Source organism: Monodelphis domestica, chromosome 7 (genome assembly GCF_027887165.1).
Source record: "Monodelphis domestica isolate mMonDom1 chromosome 7, mMonDom1.pri, whole genome shotgun sequence".
In the NCBI taxonomy this organism is placed as follows: domain Eukaryota; kingdom Metazoa; phylum Chordata; class Mammalia; order Didelphimorphia; family Didelphidae; genus Monodelphis; species Monodelphis domestica.
In genome coordinates this window covers 234,605,849-234,623,058 of record NC_077233.1, presented here as the reverse complement: position 1 = coordinate 234,623,058, position 17,210 = coordinate 234,605,849, and the positions used below count along the sequence as shown (strand labels likewise).

At 43.4% G+C, this 17,210-nt stretch overlaps 1 protein-coding gene across 1 annotated transcript in view; it reads left to right on the top strand.

Annotated features, from left to right (window-relative positions):
• Nucleotides 1–3,738: 3,738 nt before the first annotated feature.
• Nucleotides 3,739–17,210, top strand: part of XYLT1 (xylosyltransferase 1) — a 423,706-nt gene continuing 410,234 nt past the window's right edge. The window contains exon 1 of the mRNA XM_001365940.3: nucleotides 3,739–4,239. Within this exon, the coding sequence (XP_001365977.2) occupies nucleotides 3,859–4,239 (381 nt within the window). The 5' untranslated portion in view covers nucleotides 3,739–3,858. The remainder of the gene's footprint in view (nucleotides 4,240–17,210) is intronic.

The following is a 17,210-nucleotide window of genomic DNA, read 5'->3' as shown; positions in this document are numbered from 1 at the left end:
TGTTGCAGTTTATAAACATTTAACATACTCCTTTGGACCTTCTCCCAAACAGGACCACCAAGTCATGCAAAAGCTAAAGATACTACTATCTCTAATATACTTTGGCAGCTTTAACTTAGGGAGTAGGGAAGGGAGGGAGAATGGTGAATTCTAAAGAAAAATAATAGATTATGGAGCCCCCAGGGATTGTGGAAATGGTAAAATCTTGTTTCTTTTTTTTACCAATGGAATGATTTTTTTCAGTGAAGAAATTCATCTAAATACTAACTAAATAAAAAAAAAATCTCAATCTTCACTGGATTGACTATCCAGTCCTTCATATTCAATCCTTTTGGTGCTTTACCATTACCACAAATGATTCAGATGCTATTTTATAAGGAGGAAAGGGGCTTTATCTTTGGAGGTTATCCTTTTGCCTATTTATCTTATGAGTATATTCTGTGGTACTTTGATGGAGTACATTAGGACTGTTTTGGAAGGTCATATGATCTGGCCCTCAACACAGGGACTGACCAATAGCCATTGGTCAGATACATCCTTTAGCCAGGAGCCAGAGCATGTGTCATTTCATATGGTCCAAAGATTTTATGCCTGGCACTGTGGGGAGGTGCCCCAGTCCACCAGAGATTTCCCCCATCACCTCTCACTTTTAATTGTATCAAAGAGATAGAGACTGGACCTGTGATTCATTGGTACAGGGAACTCCCAGGTGGGAAGCTATCTATGCCAAAACAACTCAGCACTTTGTGTGCAGCTCTGATTCTTAGAAAATTGGCTCAAGCAGTTAGAGATTATATGACTTCCTCTGGTCACAGAGCCAGTATGTATCAGAGTATATGCCTCAAACACAGGTTGCATTATCTTCAAGGACCCATGCTCTCTCTATTCCCTATGCTGCCTCTCTAACTATATAATAGTTAAATTAAATATTCTGGTTATGCTATCTTTAACCTATTTTTGCCCTGCTTTTAAGTCTTTCTTGCCACAGATTTTTTGATACACAATTAAAAAACACAACACTTCTTTTTAAGGAACCAGAGGCTTAGGCCCTTTCAGTCTCACTTTTTTTTTTTAACCCTTATCTTCTTAGAATCTATACTGAGTATAGGTGCTAAGGCAGAAGAACAGTTAAAGGCTAGGTCATTGGGGTTAAGTGACTTGTCCAGGGTCACACAGCTAGGAAGTGTCTGAGACCACATTTGAACCCCAGATCTCCTCTTTCTAAGTCTGGTGTTCTATCCACTGAGCTACCAAGCTGCCCTTTCAGTCTTACATCTTAAATGTCCTTTCTGAGAGGAGGCAGAATCAAGGACTGACTAGTCTTCCAAAAGATGGATTAATTTGTGACTGTGGAGACAAAGAGTCTCATATTCTGCTCAAGGAGATGGCAGTGACATCCTGCCCAGAAAGATGAAACTAGCTATCGAGAATGTGTCTATTACCCCGGTGGTCCCTTTTGTTGAGTGCCAGGGTTGGCAAGATTATATATCAATTTGCAAAGGGAGGACATTCCTAGGGGAAAATGCACTGAAAGAGAGCGCTAGTTTTCAATTGGGGCCCTGAAATGGAATGTATGACACTGTTAAGGAAAAGGTCTGTTAAAGAGTCTGGGCCAAAAGTGCCTCAGAATCCATAGTAGCTGCCATGTGGTACCTCTGCATCAGTGAAAAAAGAGTTTAGCTAAAGATCATTCTTCTAGTTCTTACTTCCTTCTCCCCTGAATACCCAAATATTAAATCAGTCCCTGTCACTGATTTTTCTTTAAAAATTGTGATGAAGATGAAAAAATAGACTAGTGATTCCCTGGTGCTACTGGGTCTACTTTGGTTACTAAAAGAATTAGGAGATCAAATTTATTCCAGATTTAAAACTGACATACTTTTTCATACCCAGTACTCAAGCTCTGTTTAGGAACATTCTTTCAAATTAAAATTCATTCCCTTAAGATTTATTCAGTGCTCACTGTGTGGCAAACAGTTGACTAGGTGATATGGGAAGTAGGATAGAATGGAGCAGTTGTGGAAAAGTATTAGCTCCAGAATCAGAGGACCTGTGTGACCTTGGGTAAGTCACTTATTGTAACATGAGGGAAGATGGTCCCTTCCAGAGTGACCTAAAAAGAACTTAGTGATCATCCAGTCTATCTGTCCCTCTTATTTTACACATTAAGAAATTGAGGTCCAGAAATGTGAAGTGACTTACAGTTATTGGATGACAGAGGTAGAGTAAGAAAACATTTTTTGCTGACCTCAAAGTGGAAAGAGCATCCACTCTGGTATCAGATAGCATTGGGTTCAAATTCTGCTTCTTATGCTCCCTGTGTAACCTTAGGAAGTAATTTAATTTCCCAGTGCCTCAGTTTACTCATCTGGAAGATGTGAGAATCAGATAAGTAAGTCTTTTCCTCTTTTAGATCCATGCTCCTCTGAATGTATAGATCTTTGGGCAAATAGCGGACTAGAGGACAGATGGGCTAAATTTTCCCCTGTCCACCTGGAGTTGTAAGTGTCACAGACAATGTATTTGACAGTCCAGGTGAGCTGACTTATGTGGAAAAGTCTTTATTTTGCAGCTGGTCAATTGTTGCCTCTAGGGTATAGGAGGCAAGATCTAACGCCAAGTTTTGTGTTTCAAGGTACACAATAGCACTTTATGTTTTATGATCTATAAGTTACTTACGATCATAGAGCTCTTTATTAAAGTTAGGTCACAAAATGTGTTCAATTTTTCCTTTCTCCTTCCACTGAATCTTGAGACATTGACTTGGGACAATATTAGATACTCATTGATTCCTATGAACATTCTCTCATTTTCCCTGCCCAAAAGCACTTTGCTTTACTTACACTGAAAACCTTGTAAACCAGCAATAGCCAAACCCCACACTTCTTACCTTCTTCCCACTTTAAGCAGGGTTGTTTATGTTCCCATCCTCCCTGACCTTCACCCTTCACTTTTCTCTGTGTCACTATCCGACCATCCTCAGCATCCCAGCTTCCTCCTCCCTTCCTTCATCCCTTTTCCATCTGTCAGGGATTCCCCTATTAACTTCCTTTCCTCTACAGCCTCTCCCTTTTTCTCATATCCTCTATTTCTCCTTCTTGGGGTGGGTGGGGGTGTTGCCGCTCCCTCATTTTTATTTCCCCTCTCTTCTTCTCTACCCCTTCTCCCCTCCCTCCGCTCCGCCCCATGACCCATCCCTCTCCACCCAGGTTCTTCACTCCACCCCACACCCCAACACTCCTTTATACGCCCCCCCCCCCCGCCCCCGATCCTGGGGTGGGCGCGCGTGCTTACACGCGTCTGCACACACACAGACATACGCACATGCACACGCGCGCACACACTCATACACACCTCCTTCTCCCCCCCTTCCCTTGGCCAGGCCTTCCCGCTCCCCACAACCCCTCCCCTCCCTTCTCCTCCTCCTAGTGACGTCTGGGTCCCTGCCCGTCTGAAAACTCCGCGCCGCGGCGGTTGTGGAGGAGGAGGAGGAGAAGAAGGAGGAGGAGGAGGAGGAGCAGCAGCAGCAGCAGCAGCCGAAGCAGCAGCAGTGGCAGCAGGGGCAGCAGCAGAAAGAGGAGGCGGCGGCGGCAGCGGCGGCTGCAGGCGGCATAGGCTGGAGGGAGCCTCGGGGAGGTCGGGCAGGAGGGGGAGAGGAGGAAGGACGCTGGGTTGGGGAGCTCAGTGCTCTGAAAAGGAGGGCGAGAGCCCGCAGCAGTTCCAATAACCACCGCGGCGGCGGCGGCGGCGGCAGCAGCAACAGCAACAGCAGTAACAGTAACAGCAGCAGCAGCGGCGGCGGCGGCGGCAGCTCCAGCTCCAACCCCAGCAGCCGCCGCCGCTGCCGCCACGGTGAAGATGGTGGCTGCGCTGTGCGCCCGGAGGCTGGCTCGGCGTTCGCACTCGGCGCTCATCGCGGCGCTTACGGTGCTTCTGCTGCAGACCCTTATCGTGTGGAATTTCAGCAGCCTGGACTCCGGGGCCGGGGACCACCGAGGCGGTGAGCAGCGTGCCGGTGGAGAGCCGCCCCCAGCCCCGCGCCGGGAGCGCCGGGACCTCCCCCTGGAGCCTTGGGCTGCAGCTGGAGAAGGAGAAAGGGGCCCCCAGCCGCGGGGGGACAAGCTGCTGCGGGAGCGAGGAGGAGGCGGCGGCGGGGGCCACGGCGAGCACCGGGCGCAGCATCCGCCCCGCCGGGGGGGACCTGCTGCAGGCGCCGCGCAGCTGCCGGGCCGGGCTCTGGTAAGATACCTCCTTTAGCTCTGCTGAACCCCGTTGGGCCAGGGCTGGTTGCTTGCGCGCGGTGCCGGGGGAAACGAGGTGGGGAGGAAGGAGCGAGCAAGCCCCAGGAGCTGCGACCCCGGCTCTCCTGAGCCTGCAGCATCAGACACTGTCCCCCTGTCTTCCTTCCCTTCCTGGGAACTGGGGAGCTCAACGCTGCGCAGGAGGGAGAGCAGAAGTGAAGGGGACGGCGTGTATGAGTGTGTGTTTGTGTGTATATATGCGTGTGATTTGAGGAAGGTGAGGAGTAGGGTAGGGGGAAATTTTGGAGTGGGACTAGAGAAAGGATTGGGGACTGGGAGTGGATTGGTATCCCCGTGTCCCTAGTCACAGTAGAAACAGGCCGGGGTTGAAGGTCTCTGGGTTTTGCTGTCCGCAGGTTGGGGGTGTGGCGGATGTGTATGGGTATGTTTTTTACTTTGGTAGGGGGGAGCGAGGATACCGAAAGAGGAACCTAGTTGTTCCCACTGGAGATCGGTGTGACCTCGGGAGGTTTAGTGTGGCAAGGGGGAGGGGGGTAGAGGGAGACGAGGTGATTTATCTTCAGATCTAGAGGCTGTATCCATTTCTTGAGTGCTGGTGTCAGGACAGAACTGGTTTTCCCAGGGGTTTGGTGGTGCTGGAACCTCCCACCCTTGTCCGTTTTCCCTTGTTACGTTTCTGCCTCTTTTCCTTCACTTGTCCGGTTCTCTCGTTCCTTGTGTTTCTCTCCCTGCGCCTTTATATTTAGGACCCGGTATGCCACTCCATTTCTGAATTTCTCTTTGCATGCCATCCCTATCACTGTGTCTCTGTCTCTCTGACTGTTTCTTTGCTTCTTTGTCTCGGTCCCCAAGCCCGATGTGAATCCCTGTCGCCTTGCTTCTTCTGTCTCTGCCTGGTGCTTTGGCCTCTGGCCTCTAGATATGTCCTGTCTGTCTGTCTCCACCTTGGGTGTTTGGACTTCCAGTCCCTGAATGTGTCTGGGTCTGTATTTCTTACCATTGCCCTCTGTGGCTGGTGTGGAAGCAGAACTAGGAGCCGTTTCTTTTGCAAACCCACGAAGTGCCTTGGGCTCGAACTGGGACTTGAACCTGATTGGCCAGGTCTGTGCCCTGCTGTGCCCCTTACTCTGTTCCTCTTTCTCAGTTGTTTCCACAGTCTCTTCGTGCCCTGCCTGAGGGACCTTGCCTGTTCTTGATTGAGCTAGAGCTTTCACAGGCAGACGACTGGATCTCTGGAGTTTGTGTGTATCAGAGTGCCTGTGTGTGTTCCAGTACCTTTGAATTTCTATGTGTCGTAGTGCCTGCTGGTGTGACTTGGTCTCCCTTATGCGATTCTCCATAAGAGTTCACTTTCTCTCTGGGGAAATGAAGTGCATAGGACACAAGAGAGCAGCGCAAAAACTGAGTGGCATTCTTCTATTATTAGAAGCCCTATTTTGAGACATAATTGCTACCTTTGAATATACATATGGATATGTATACACATGTGTGTGTTTTCAAGATCTGCTAAACTTCCTTTAAAAAGAGCAGTGATCTTTGCTAGCCCAAAGCCTACTCTGCCTCAGTGCTGAGCAGCCCGTACACAGAATGTGTGGCATTTGGCTCTGTGCTAAGTTCATTTATTTTTAGGGAGAATAACCTGGGATTCCTGATGATAAAGAACAATAAATAAATCTTAGCTGCTTGCCCTCTCCTGTTTTTAGGAAGAGGTTTAATTCACTTTTCTGGATCCAGCCCTGGGGTGTTATGATCAGATAGGAAAGGAATTATATTTCCTTAAACATTCAAGTCCTAGGGAAGCAATTAGACTGTTAGGGTCAGCCAATGGACATTTACTAAGCTCCTACTAGGTGCCAGAAGCTTTGCTAAGCCCTGAGGATGGGAAGAAAGGGGGAGGGGTCAGTCTCTGTTCTCAAGGAGCTCACTGTCTAAATGGAGACAACATTCAGATGGTTATGTACTAACTAGATAAAGATGGAATAAACTGGAGATGGTCTTTGAGGAAAGGCACTAAGGTTAAGGAGGAGTGGGAAAGATTTCTTGTAGAAGGTGGGCTTTTAGCTGAGACTTGAAGCAAGCCACTTTGATTGATGGAGGAGGTTGACATTGGGAAGAGTAATGCTTGCAATTGGGTTCTACCTTTCAGTATCAGATCTTGGAGTATGGGGGGTAAGGGGTAGCCCAGGGGAGAAATAGAGTAGGGAATAGTTGAAAGAGGTGATTAAGATGCCTGGCTCTTTGTGGAGTTCTACCTTTTGCCATACATCTATGCTTATTCAGTTAATTATCTTAATCTCTCACCTTGGAGGAACGTAGAGAAATCTTTGTCCTGGGAATGGTTTTTCCCTTTTCCTCTCACCTTGGCAAAGTGCATGGAGTATCTTCTTTTGTAATCAGAAGCAATGATGCCTGTTGCTCCTCCTTGCTTTTCTGAATTTGAGGTTGAGTATCTGTATTTATGGCATATTTTTGGCATGTTTCTAGATTTTCCCACGTCCAAATATCTTTTTCTTTCTTGAGGTTGTTTTCCATTTCACTCCTTGTTGTCTTTGGGGTTGCATTTATTTATTTATTTAGCTTATTTTTCTACTGTGCTTCCCCTTAGGCTTCATGTAGTTCTGTATATGCATGTGTATTTGTGTTCTCCAATTTCTGTTATTTTATTTGCTGGTTTCAGAAATTACAATTCTGACACAGTGCTCTAAGGCTCCAAGACCCATCTCTGATGTGTGTACCCCACCCTATACTTGCCCTTCACCCAAGGAACCCAATGAGGCCAGAAGGGGGCAGGCTCTTCCCAAAGTCCAGTGTAGTAAAAGTCCAGGATAATTGGGAGGAAAAGAAGAGATCAGAGGGAATGTGAGTTTTTCTAGGTGCAGACCATTGTACTATATTTCCTTAAGCCCCAGTGGGCCTGCATGCTGGGTGGCAGGAGAGCAGTGGGGAAGTGGAGGTTGTCAGAATATTTGGACCCCCTCAGAGCTTGCAAATAGAGAACTCATCATGCAAGTAAGTAGCTTAGAGAATAATTTATCACCCTGGTCTCCAAGCTCCAATATCTCTTCATTTTTTATCTAGAGGTTTTGAAGAGAATAGACAGTATGGAAAGTGCTTTGCAAACTTTACATACTGTCTAAATGTTCACTATTATTATTATTCAATATAGGCAGTCATCTTTTTGTGGCGTGTGTCTCAAATAACATTTGATAGAGGTAGCAAATGATAGTCTCCTTTTAAAGAATTGTTTATGAAGCATTTTCTAAATATGTCATCTCTTTCCTATGCCATTTTTCCCATTTCTCCCCCTGAGATTCCTATATGAAAAGCACAAAACTATATTGTCTTTTTGTGCTTAGGAGAGGTCCAAGGAAATACATCCTTTTTTCTGAACATGTTAGGTGATGGATGGTTTGCTTTGTATCAGGGAAACCTATCAAAGTGTATTTTTTAATAAAAAGAATTGTGTGACCTGTCCTTTTTAATCCTACATCTCCCGGGGACTATCCCCTTCTATCTCAAGCTTCTAGCTACAAAAATTCATGGGTGAGCAAGATTTTCTTGGGAAAAAAAAAAAAAGATATCATATAGTTACATTCCCAATCCTCCTCCTGCTCCTTTTTTTTTTTTTTAAATTCTGGACTCCTTGTGTCTTGGCAGTCTGAAGAAACCCATGGCCCCCTTCTCAGAAGAATGTTTTTAAATGTACAAAATACAACACATAACATTACAAAGAGAACCAATTGTATTGACATAAAGTTATCAAAATATGAAGCAAGTTTTTTTCTATGTACCTTTGCTTCTTTTGTGTGATTCCTCTAATAGGCGTTTCATCAACTCTGAATTTTAATATCATCCTGGAACTTGAGAAAACAGATTGGTGTTCTGTAAAGCTTTTTTTGTTTTGTTTTGTTTTCTGAAGGCAGTAGGTGGATAGATCAGTGGATAGATCAGAGCCAGACGTGGAAATGAGGTCTTGGGTTCAAATATGGCCTCAGATACTTCTTAACTGCAAGTCACAACCCCAATTATCTAGCTCTTACTATTCTTCTGCTTTTGGATCAATACTTTGTATCTATGACAGAAGATAAGGGTTTTAAAAAATAAAATAAATTGTTGTGTGACTTTCTGCTAGAAAAGAATTCATGGGAGATTTCAATGCAGATGTGTAGAAATGACTGTAAGAAAACTTGGGTGCCACAGTATTTTTCATCCTTGCAAAATCCACTTGTGTATTTAGTGCTTAGCACAGTGCCTGGCACATAGTAGGTACTGATTAAAGACTTGTTGACTTAACCTGACTTGCTTTTCTGTGACAGGTAGCCTTGAAGTCTTCTCATTTAATGCTGAAGGGAAACAGCACCTTTGCTTATAGATGAATTGTTGGCAAATGGGTGTTATTTAAGGATCCTAACTTATCCCTTTTCCCTCTGAAGAAGAATGGATTTTCCATACCATCTGACCCTTCTAAATGCTGGGTTGTTTTTTTTTCCTGCAGAAATTCCACATAGTTCACATTTCTCAAATTGTTGAGGACCTTTTCAAATGCTGGCTGCAACCAGAAAAAAAATGGTCTCACTATCCAAAAAATCTTTGGGTCTAATAGTCTTGAAGATAAAACACAGAGTTTTTCTTTCTCCACAAATGTTTTGAGGATACAGAGAATAGAGACTATTTTGTTGATGGTTAGGTTTCTCACACTCTGGAAGAGTTGTATTTTGTTTAAGTAATACTTTACACTTTGTATACAGAAGGATGCATCTTGTACAATATTTATACTTCCATGAATACTGCCATCTGTTTAATTAAATTAAGTAAAACTTTAAATTAGTAAAAGTAGTATTTTATATATATATGCATAAATTTGTAATTCTAGATAATCCCTTTGCTTTCAACCCTCTCATGTTTTATAGTCCTTAGGTAGCTCATTAATTCTCCTTTCTTCTCTAGAAAGTTGGGTGACAAGTATTCTCTACAGATAGAGAAACTGATGAATAGAGCAATTGCTGTATCTTAGATATCCTATGATATCATGGCATCAGAGATTTAGAACTAGAAGGTGGAAGGATAATTTTAGTGTTGGGACCTACACTATATTTAATTATTGGTCGCCACGGGATATCCCAAATAATAAAATACCCAAGTCAGCTAGAAATTATGGTGATTTTAATTAATATAGAAAGAAGGAATTAAGGAGGAGAGAGAGAGAGAGAGAGAGAGAGAGAGAGAGAGAGAGAGAGAGAGAGAGAGAGAGAGAGAGGAAAGAGTTAATTTAAACTGCTCCGGCTCAGGCTGAGCCAGGCAGGAGTTAAAGGCTCTGGTCAAGGGAGCCTCCCCTGAGCGCCAAGGGAAAAGGGAGTCAGTCTTATCACTCACCACGTGACCATCTCAAGGAAGCTGTCTGAGGGAGCTCCTCCTGGCTCTAGTTCCAGGATCGAACTGGTGCCCAGGCAGCTCACAGGAAGTCACCAGCCAGAGCCACCTCTCTGGGGAAAGAGCGCGAAGAGAGGAAGTGACGCACCCTATATAGACGGTTTTATGTCACTTTCCTGCGTCTTTTCTGTATCATTGGTAGCTTAGCTTAATTTAGGACAGCCCAGGGATCTATCAGCTGTTTCTGCACATGTCTATCAAAGGCCATCTTCCTAGATACTTAATCCTTAAGTATGGGTGCAGACATTCCTGACCTTGTTAGACTAAGTAGGGTGGAGCAATGTAAAGTTCCCAGACATTCCTGATTCTGTTAGACCAAGTATTTCCATTGTTACAATCAGGAGGTAGCTAAATCAAATCTCCTAAAGTATGGCATAAGTAGGGTGGAGTAATTTTAAAGTTCACAAAGGGAACCTAAAAGCTATATAGTCCAACTCCATTTTACACATGAGGCCTACGCTGAATATCTTGGTAGTAAGTTTCAGAGCTGGAATTTGAACCCAGGTCCTCTGGCTCTAAATGGATAATAAAATGGCAAACCACTTTAGTATCTTTGCAAAAAGAAAAAATCCCAAATGGGGATACAAAGAGTCAACTGAACAACTTGTTTAGTGTACAACCTCTAACTCCAAAGCCAATGTTCTTTTCACTGAACCACACTTCTTCAATGTCTGAATTTTTGTCTGTAAAACAAAATAGAAAAAAGATTCTTTACCAAAAGAACGAACATTTATGTTCAAGCAGTTTTACAATTGATCTCTTACGGATAGGCTCTTTGATTTTTCTCTTTTCCTTCTTATCCATGCACTCTCAGGAACCCAGAATCTCATATATCAGAAAGAGGAAAAAGAGAAGGAGGGGCTTGGAGTATGATGAGGTTAAGGGGGAAAAAAGCAGAAGATGAAGATAGGGCATGGACAGAAATATTTGCTAGGCCATAGTTTAGGGAACATTGGATAATCGCTAATGTTTGTGGCGATATTTATTTCCTATTATATTATAGTTTTCCACACATAGAAATGACTCTCTTCCATGTTTCATTGCATTCGAGGCATTAATACCCTAAGAGCTCTATGTCTACCTCTCTGCCTGCCTTTGTCTTTCTCTGGCCTTCTTTTTCTCTGTCTCTACTCTCCCCCACCCCCCAACTCAATTTTGGCACAAAAAAAGGCATACCATTTAATACTAACTTTTAGTGTGCATACTTCTGAGGCTGAGTCAGCTTAGTTCTTTTAGAAATAGAACTCAAATATTACCCTGTCAATATTGAACAATATTTTCGTTGTCTTCTTTGATTTTTTTAATGACAATTCCTAAAAAAAAATCTATCCGCTTCTCCCTGGGGACAATAATTTTATCATTCTCACTGAGTCAAATTGATGGAACTGTTTATAAACTCCTTGTAGAGACAGAGCTCCTCAGTCACAGAATTCTTGTCTAGTGTTCAAAGAAGGCAAATGGGTGAGTTTGGTCAAAATGTATAGCAGCTGGGGCAGGATACTGTGCCACCTGAAAAATGAAATCTCTCCGGGTGGTGAAATATGCTGCTTGCATACCTGGGCATAATTGAATGTGAGCTGCCAACTTGGCAGGAGGAAACAATTTTGAATTAAGCTATTCTACAGATGAAGAAAAGGAATTAAAAAAAAAAAAGAGTGAGGGGGAGAGTGGAAGGTCCCCCGGTCAGTGGAATCTGGAATTTTCATTACTTATAAGCTAGTCTCCTACTGTTATTCCTCATTCAATTAAATGACATTAGAGATCATTCTTAGAAGAGTCCAAACTGTATCATTAGTGCTTACGATTCAGGAGAGGAGTCAGAACAAGGTATTTCTTTTCAGCATGCAGCCCAGATTGTTTTTGTGGAGATGCTTCCTTCAACAACTGAAAATTTCCGTTTGCCCACGGATGGCAATCAAGCAGCCTCCTGACAGAGCTGTGGTTAGTGGTTTCTTTCTTTCTCTTTTTTTTTCTTTTTTGGGGGGGAGAAAGGGGTAGATGTCTCTAGGAAGAGAACATCAAAGCAGATCCCAGCTGATTTAATTTTTTTTTTTTTGCATGATGTATGTACCATTGGCCCTTGAACAGGATACCTTGGAATGCTCCTTGTTAGAGGGCCAAACCTGCAACCTGCAGGATCAAGTAGTGAACTAAGAAGACTTTTATTTGGAGTCTGCCTGGAAGAATGTTGTATTTTCCCCTCAGTGGGTATTACCATTGCTCCAAGAGTCACATTTCCTGGGCAACAACTGACATTAAATCTTTTTAGCCCCTCTCCCAGCAACAAAACCATAGACTCTTAGAGCTAGAAGAGACCTCATAAAGGAGTCATTCTGACCCTCTCAACTTTTTTTGTTGTTGAGTGATTTCAGTCAAGTCAGCCTTGTCTTGGCAGAGATACTATTTCCTTCTTGAGCTCACTTGTGACAAATAAGGTAAACAGGGTTAAGTGACTTGCCTAGGGTCACACAACTAGCAAGTGTCTGAGGTAAGATTTGAACCCAGGAAGATGTCTTTCCTGTCTCCAAGCCTGACACTCTTATCTATTGCACCTCTTAGCTGCTTCTACCCACAACTGTACGAGAGAGGAAAGGGAGGCTCTTAGAAATGATGAGGCTAGGCAACAAAATTATCCAACCAAGCTTTAGAAAATTGGTCTGAATCTAATCAGAAGAAATATTAAAAGAATAGGTATACATTTTTATTTTTGTTGTTAAGACATTTTGGTCACGTCTGACTCTGTGACCCCTTTTAAGATTTTTCTTGGCAAAGATAATGGAGTGGTTTACCATTTTTCTCCACCTTATTTTACAGATAAGGAAACTGAGGCAAACAGGGTCAAGTGACTTGCCCAGGATCACATAGTTAGTGTGATGATATCACATATCCATAGACACACACATACTCAGACATATATGGTATAAGTATTTAAGGCAGAATTTGAACTCATTTCTTCCTGACTCAACCTGGAAGTTCTATCTGCTAAGATATTCGCATCAACCTCGGAATTCAAGAATGCTGCAGATATACCTAGACTGTGGTTCTTCTGAAAATGATCTGGGGGTTTATTGGACTACAAGCTCAATAGGAGTTGACAGTGTGATAGGCAGCCACCAAAGGGAATGTGGCATGAAGCCGTACTTAGAGAAATGTAGTGTGTCTAGAATGAGAGAGGATGATCAACCACATAGGTCTACCCATCTGGAGGACTGTCTTTGGTTTTCTGTCACATTGGGGGAATCGATTGCTAAGAAGGAGGCAGGATGAGAGCGTGACCCGTGAGCATTACTCGAGGGACGTGGGGATGCTTAGCCTGGAGACAGGACTTGGGAGGCGGATGGGAGCTGCCCTCCCGGGATCTGAAGGGCTGGAGGAATGGACATGTGTGGCTCGGGAAGGTGCGCTCGGTCTGAGTGGAGGCTTCGGAGGGGCAGGTTTAGTCTGGCGATTTGAGGTGAAGCTTGCTGATGATGAGAGCTATGCAGAGTGGAAAGAGCCATCTCCGGAAGCAGCGGGTTTCCTCACTGGAGTTTTCCAGGCAAAGGCAGTGCTCCTTTATCAGTACACTGGAGAGAAGGGTTTATGGTCAAGCATAGGGAGGATGGGAGGACCCAGAGGTGTCTTCTCATTTTGCGGTTTGGGGAAGTGACGTCCTCAGGGATCATAACCAGGAAAATGTCCAAGCCCAGATCTGAACCTGCCTCTTCTGACCACAAGTCCAGTGTTCTTCTACTGACACACACATGCATACACACTGAATGCATGTATACACATGCATGATCCTATGACACATGTGCACATGCAACACAGCCTAGAGGCCATTACACAATACATATGTGTTGTGGATGGACACACATGGTTCATACAACACACCTCTGTTACATACATATATGCCATGCTCATGTGCAATATAATGTATACAAACACTCAGATGTCCTAGTGCACAAAGACATATGTTGTGACTATGCACACACCAACATGTGACATGCAGGTGTGTTGTATGTATGTGCACAGTCCCATGTAGGGCACATACATTTGCGCATTCATGTTATATATATGCACACATGCACACACATACCCAGACACATACATAAACACACATGGTATCCCCCAAATCTTAATGTGGTTTAAAGCTATTAAAGCTGATTAAGCTATTAGAGTTTATCACTCCCTTAAGGCTCTTTGGGGACAGCTTTTATATATATATATATTTCATATAAATATTTATACATATATGTTTATGTATAAATAAAATGTTTGCATGGACATATATGTATCCTATTTTTTCAAGAATGTTCTATTCGAGGGAGTTTGATGAACTAATCTGTACTAATTTGTTTTTAGTGCTAATGAGTTCATATCTCACTACCTCCATATGTGGATTTTAATTTTAATAGGGGCTTCCTAGGTCAAAATATCCACTTTTTGTCTTTTATGCGTTTCTGTGTTCCTAAGCATTTTATGGATTATGTGCTGACCCTTGCATGTCATCTGTGGCTTCCACAGAACCCCTCCCCCCAAAAATTCCCATTTAATTTCTTGACAATCTACAACATATTGAAAGTGCAATGAGGAAAATTGCAATGTGGAAGGGATACTTGTAGGATCAGTCATTAAAACTTTAATGTAAATTAGGTTGTCAGAGTGATATGTCTCTCCCTGGAGAAGAGGAGGGGTGAAATAAAGAGAATCTGAATTTTCAGTCCTGAGGCTTGGGTTTGAATTCCATCTCTGATGCATGACCTTGGGCAAGTCACTTGCTTCTCTCTGGGATTTGTGCTGTGTCCTCTAAGAAGAGGAGGGTGGTGTAGAGAAAGCCTGATTTTTTTTAGTCAGGAGATCTGTGTTTAATTCCAGCTCTGTTTTTGCTCATTGCATGACCTTGGGCAAGTCACTTGCTTCTCTCTGGGATTTGTGCTGTGTCCTCTAGGAAGGGGAGAGTGGAGTAGAGAAAGCCTGATTTTTTTTAGTCAGGAGATCTGTGTTTAATTCCAGCTCTGTTTTTGCTCATTGCATGACCTTGGGCAAGTCACTTGCTTCTCTCTGGGATATGTGCTGTGTCCTCTAGGAAGGGGAGAGTGGAGTAGAGAAAGCCTGATTTTTTTAGTCAGGAGATCTGTGTTTAAATTCCAGCTCTGCTTTTTGCTCATTGCATGACCTTGGGCAAGTCACTTGCTTCTCTCTGGGATTTGTGCTCTCTCTCTTAAGAAGAGAATGGTGAAGTAGAGGGAGCCTGAATGTGGAGTTAGAACACCTGGGTTTGAATTCCAGCTCTGACTTTTACTCCTTACATGATCTTGGACAAGTTGCTTGTTTCTCTGAGACTCAGTTTTTCTTACTTGTCAAATGGGTGTGGTGGGAACAATGCCTAAGCTACCCACCTCAGGATTGTTCTAAGGAAAACGCTTTGTAAGCCTTTAATGTGCAATACTAATTTGAATTATAAGCTATTCACAGGAAGAAACATTTTACAGTAGCTGGCATTTATATAGCACTATAAAGTTTGCTACTACTTTACAAATATCCCATTTGAATCTCACCCCAATCCTAGGAAGTATTATTAGCCCCATTTTACAGATGAGAAAAATAAGAAGGGGCAGAGGAGATAAGTGACTTCACCTGGAAGGGACACCCAGCTAGAATGTGGTAGAGTCTGGATTCAAACTCATTTCTTCCTGAGTCCACGTCTATCCACTGTACCACTTAGCTACCAAGAGGGAAAAGGGAAGGATTATTTTGGCACATAGCCAGGGCAGCTGGAGCAAGGTTTCAGGACTCAGGGGAGGTAGAGGGTCCTATCATGAGAGCAGTGCTGGGCAAGGAAACACAACTTCACAGTTTTGCTGAAGGTTGACCTTGCATAGAAACAGGAGCATCACTATACAATCTAATTGTCAGGTGAGTCAAATGGCAAGGTTTTCCGGCAAGAGCCACAGAGTTGAGTGTGCCTATGAAATTACTTCCATCCTTCCTCATCATGGAGGAGGTGGTGTGTTTTCCTATGGAACATGGGCCGGAGCTGAAAGGCTTAAATGATGGAAGATGATTGGAGCTTTTTTGGAAGAGGGAAAGCCTTTGTAAGTGGTATATGATGGATGGCTAAGGACATTCAACCAAGTTATTCACTCTCTTTTCTCTTAGGCTCCCATAAATAAATCCAGAGGTATTAATCACATGGTTTAGTTCATAAGGAACCTTCCTCTCCCTGTTTCCCATGGACCTTTGCAGAATATGATGCAGTGGTATCAGAGAGGGAAATGTAGTAAAAAGTGTTTTCCTCCAAGTTGTATGCCATGGTTGAGGGTGGGTTGCCTCTGGAAGGACTCTTTCTTCCAAGGCATTTTTTTTCTCATTTTTCAGTATCTCCCTCCCTTCTAGTGCCTAGCAAATAGTTGTGGTTTTGTTGTTCAGTTGGGCCTGGCTCTTTGTGTTCCCCATTAGGGGTTTTCTTAGCAAAGATACTGGTGTGGTTTGCCATTTCCTTCTCCGATTCATTTGACAGATGAGAAACTGAGATAAACAGAGTAAAGTGACTTGGCCAGGGTCACACAGACGTCTTTCTGACTCTAGGCCTGGCACTCTGTCCACTGTACCACCTAAAAATGTTTTTGTTTGTTTGTTTTTTTAATAACCCTTACCTTCCACCTTAAGATCAATACTACATACTGGTTCTTAGGCAGAAGAGCAATAAGGGCTGGGCAATGGGGGTTAAGTGACTTGCCCAGGGTCACACAGCTGGGAAGTGTCTGAGGCCAGATTTGCACCTAATACCTCCCATCTCTAGGCCTGGCTCTCAATCCACTGAGCCACCCAGCTGTCCCCTAGAATATTGAAACCAGTTTAAATATTCTTTAGAAGGTGAGTTGATTTCAAAAAAGGAATTTCATTATTTAGCCTAAGTAATCTTTGGATTATCCACAGTTTTACATATGTATAAATATAAAACCACTTTTTTCTCCCTTACAGATAACATGGATGACAGTGTTGGGAATTTTGTGAAGTAGGTTTGCATCGGAGCAGAGTGGTATTCTGTAAAATGCTTGAGACTCAAACAAAAGCTTTTTCCTGGGTTCTAATCCTGCCTTTGTTACTGTGTGACTTTATCTTCTTTGATTCTCAGTCTCCTCATCAGTCAAATTGGTATGAGAATATCTACCTTGTCTACCTCAGTGGATTATAAAGATCAAAAGGGACACTGAGCTGTATGGGGACTTCATACGAAAATCCTAAAGCATAGCACAAAAGTAAGGTAGCATCTCTGGTAGAAGAGAGCGATGGTGTGGTTAGGTCAGCAGCTGAACTCTCTTCACTCCTTTAGGTCTATCAAATGTTTTCCTGAATGTTATCCGTGGAAAATGGAAGTGTAACCCCCAAATTATTAGATAACTGCAAGTAATCCTGGCTGAAGCTAGTAGCTTCAGGTTTTCCCAAAGAAACTGGGGCTCCTCAAAGAGACTTCCCTGAGGGTCCAGGGATTCTTAACTTTGGTTCCAGAGAAGACACTCCCCAACTACCCCA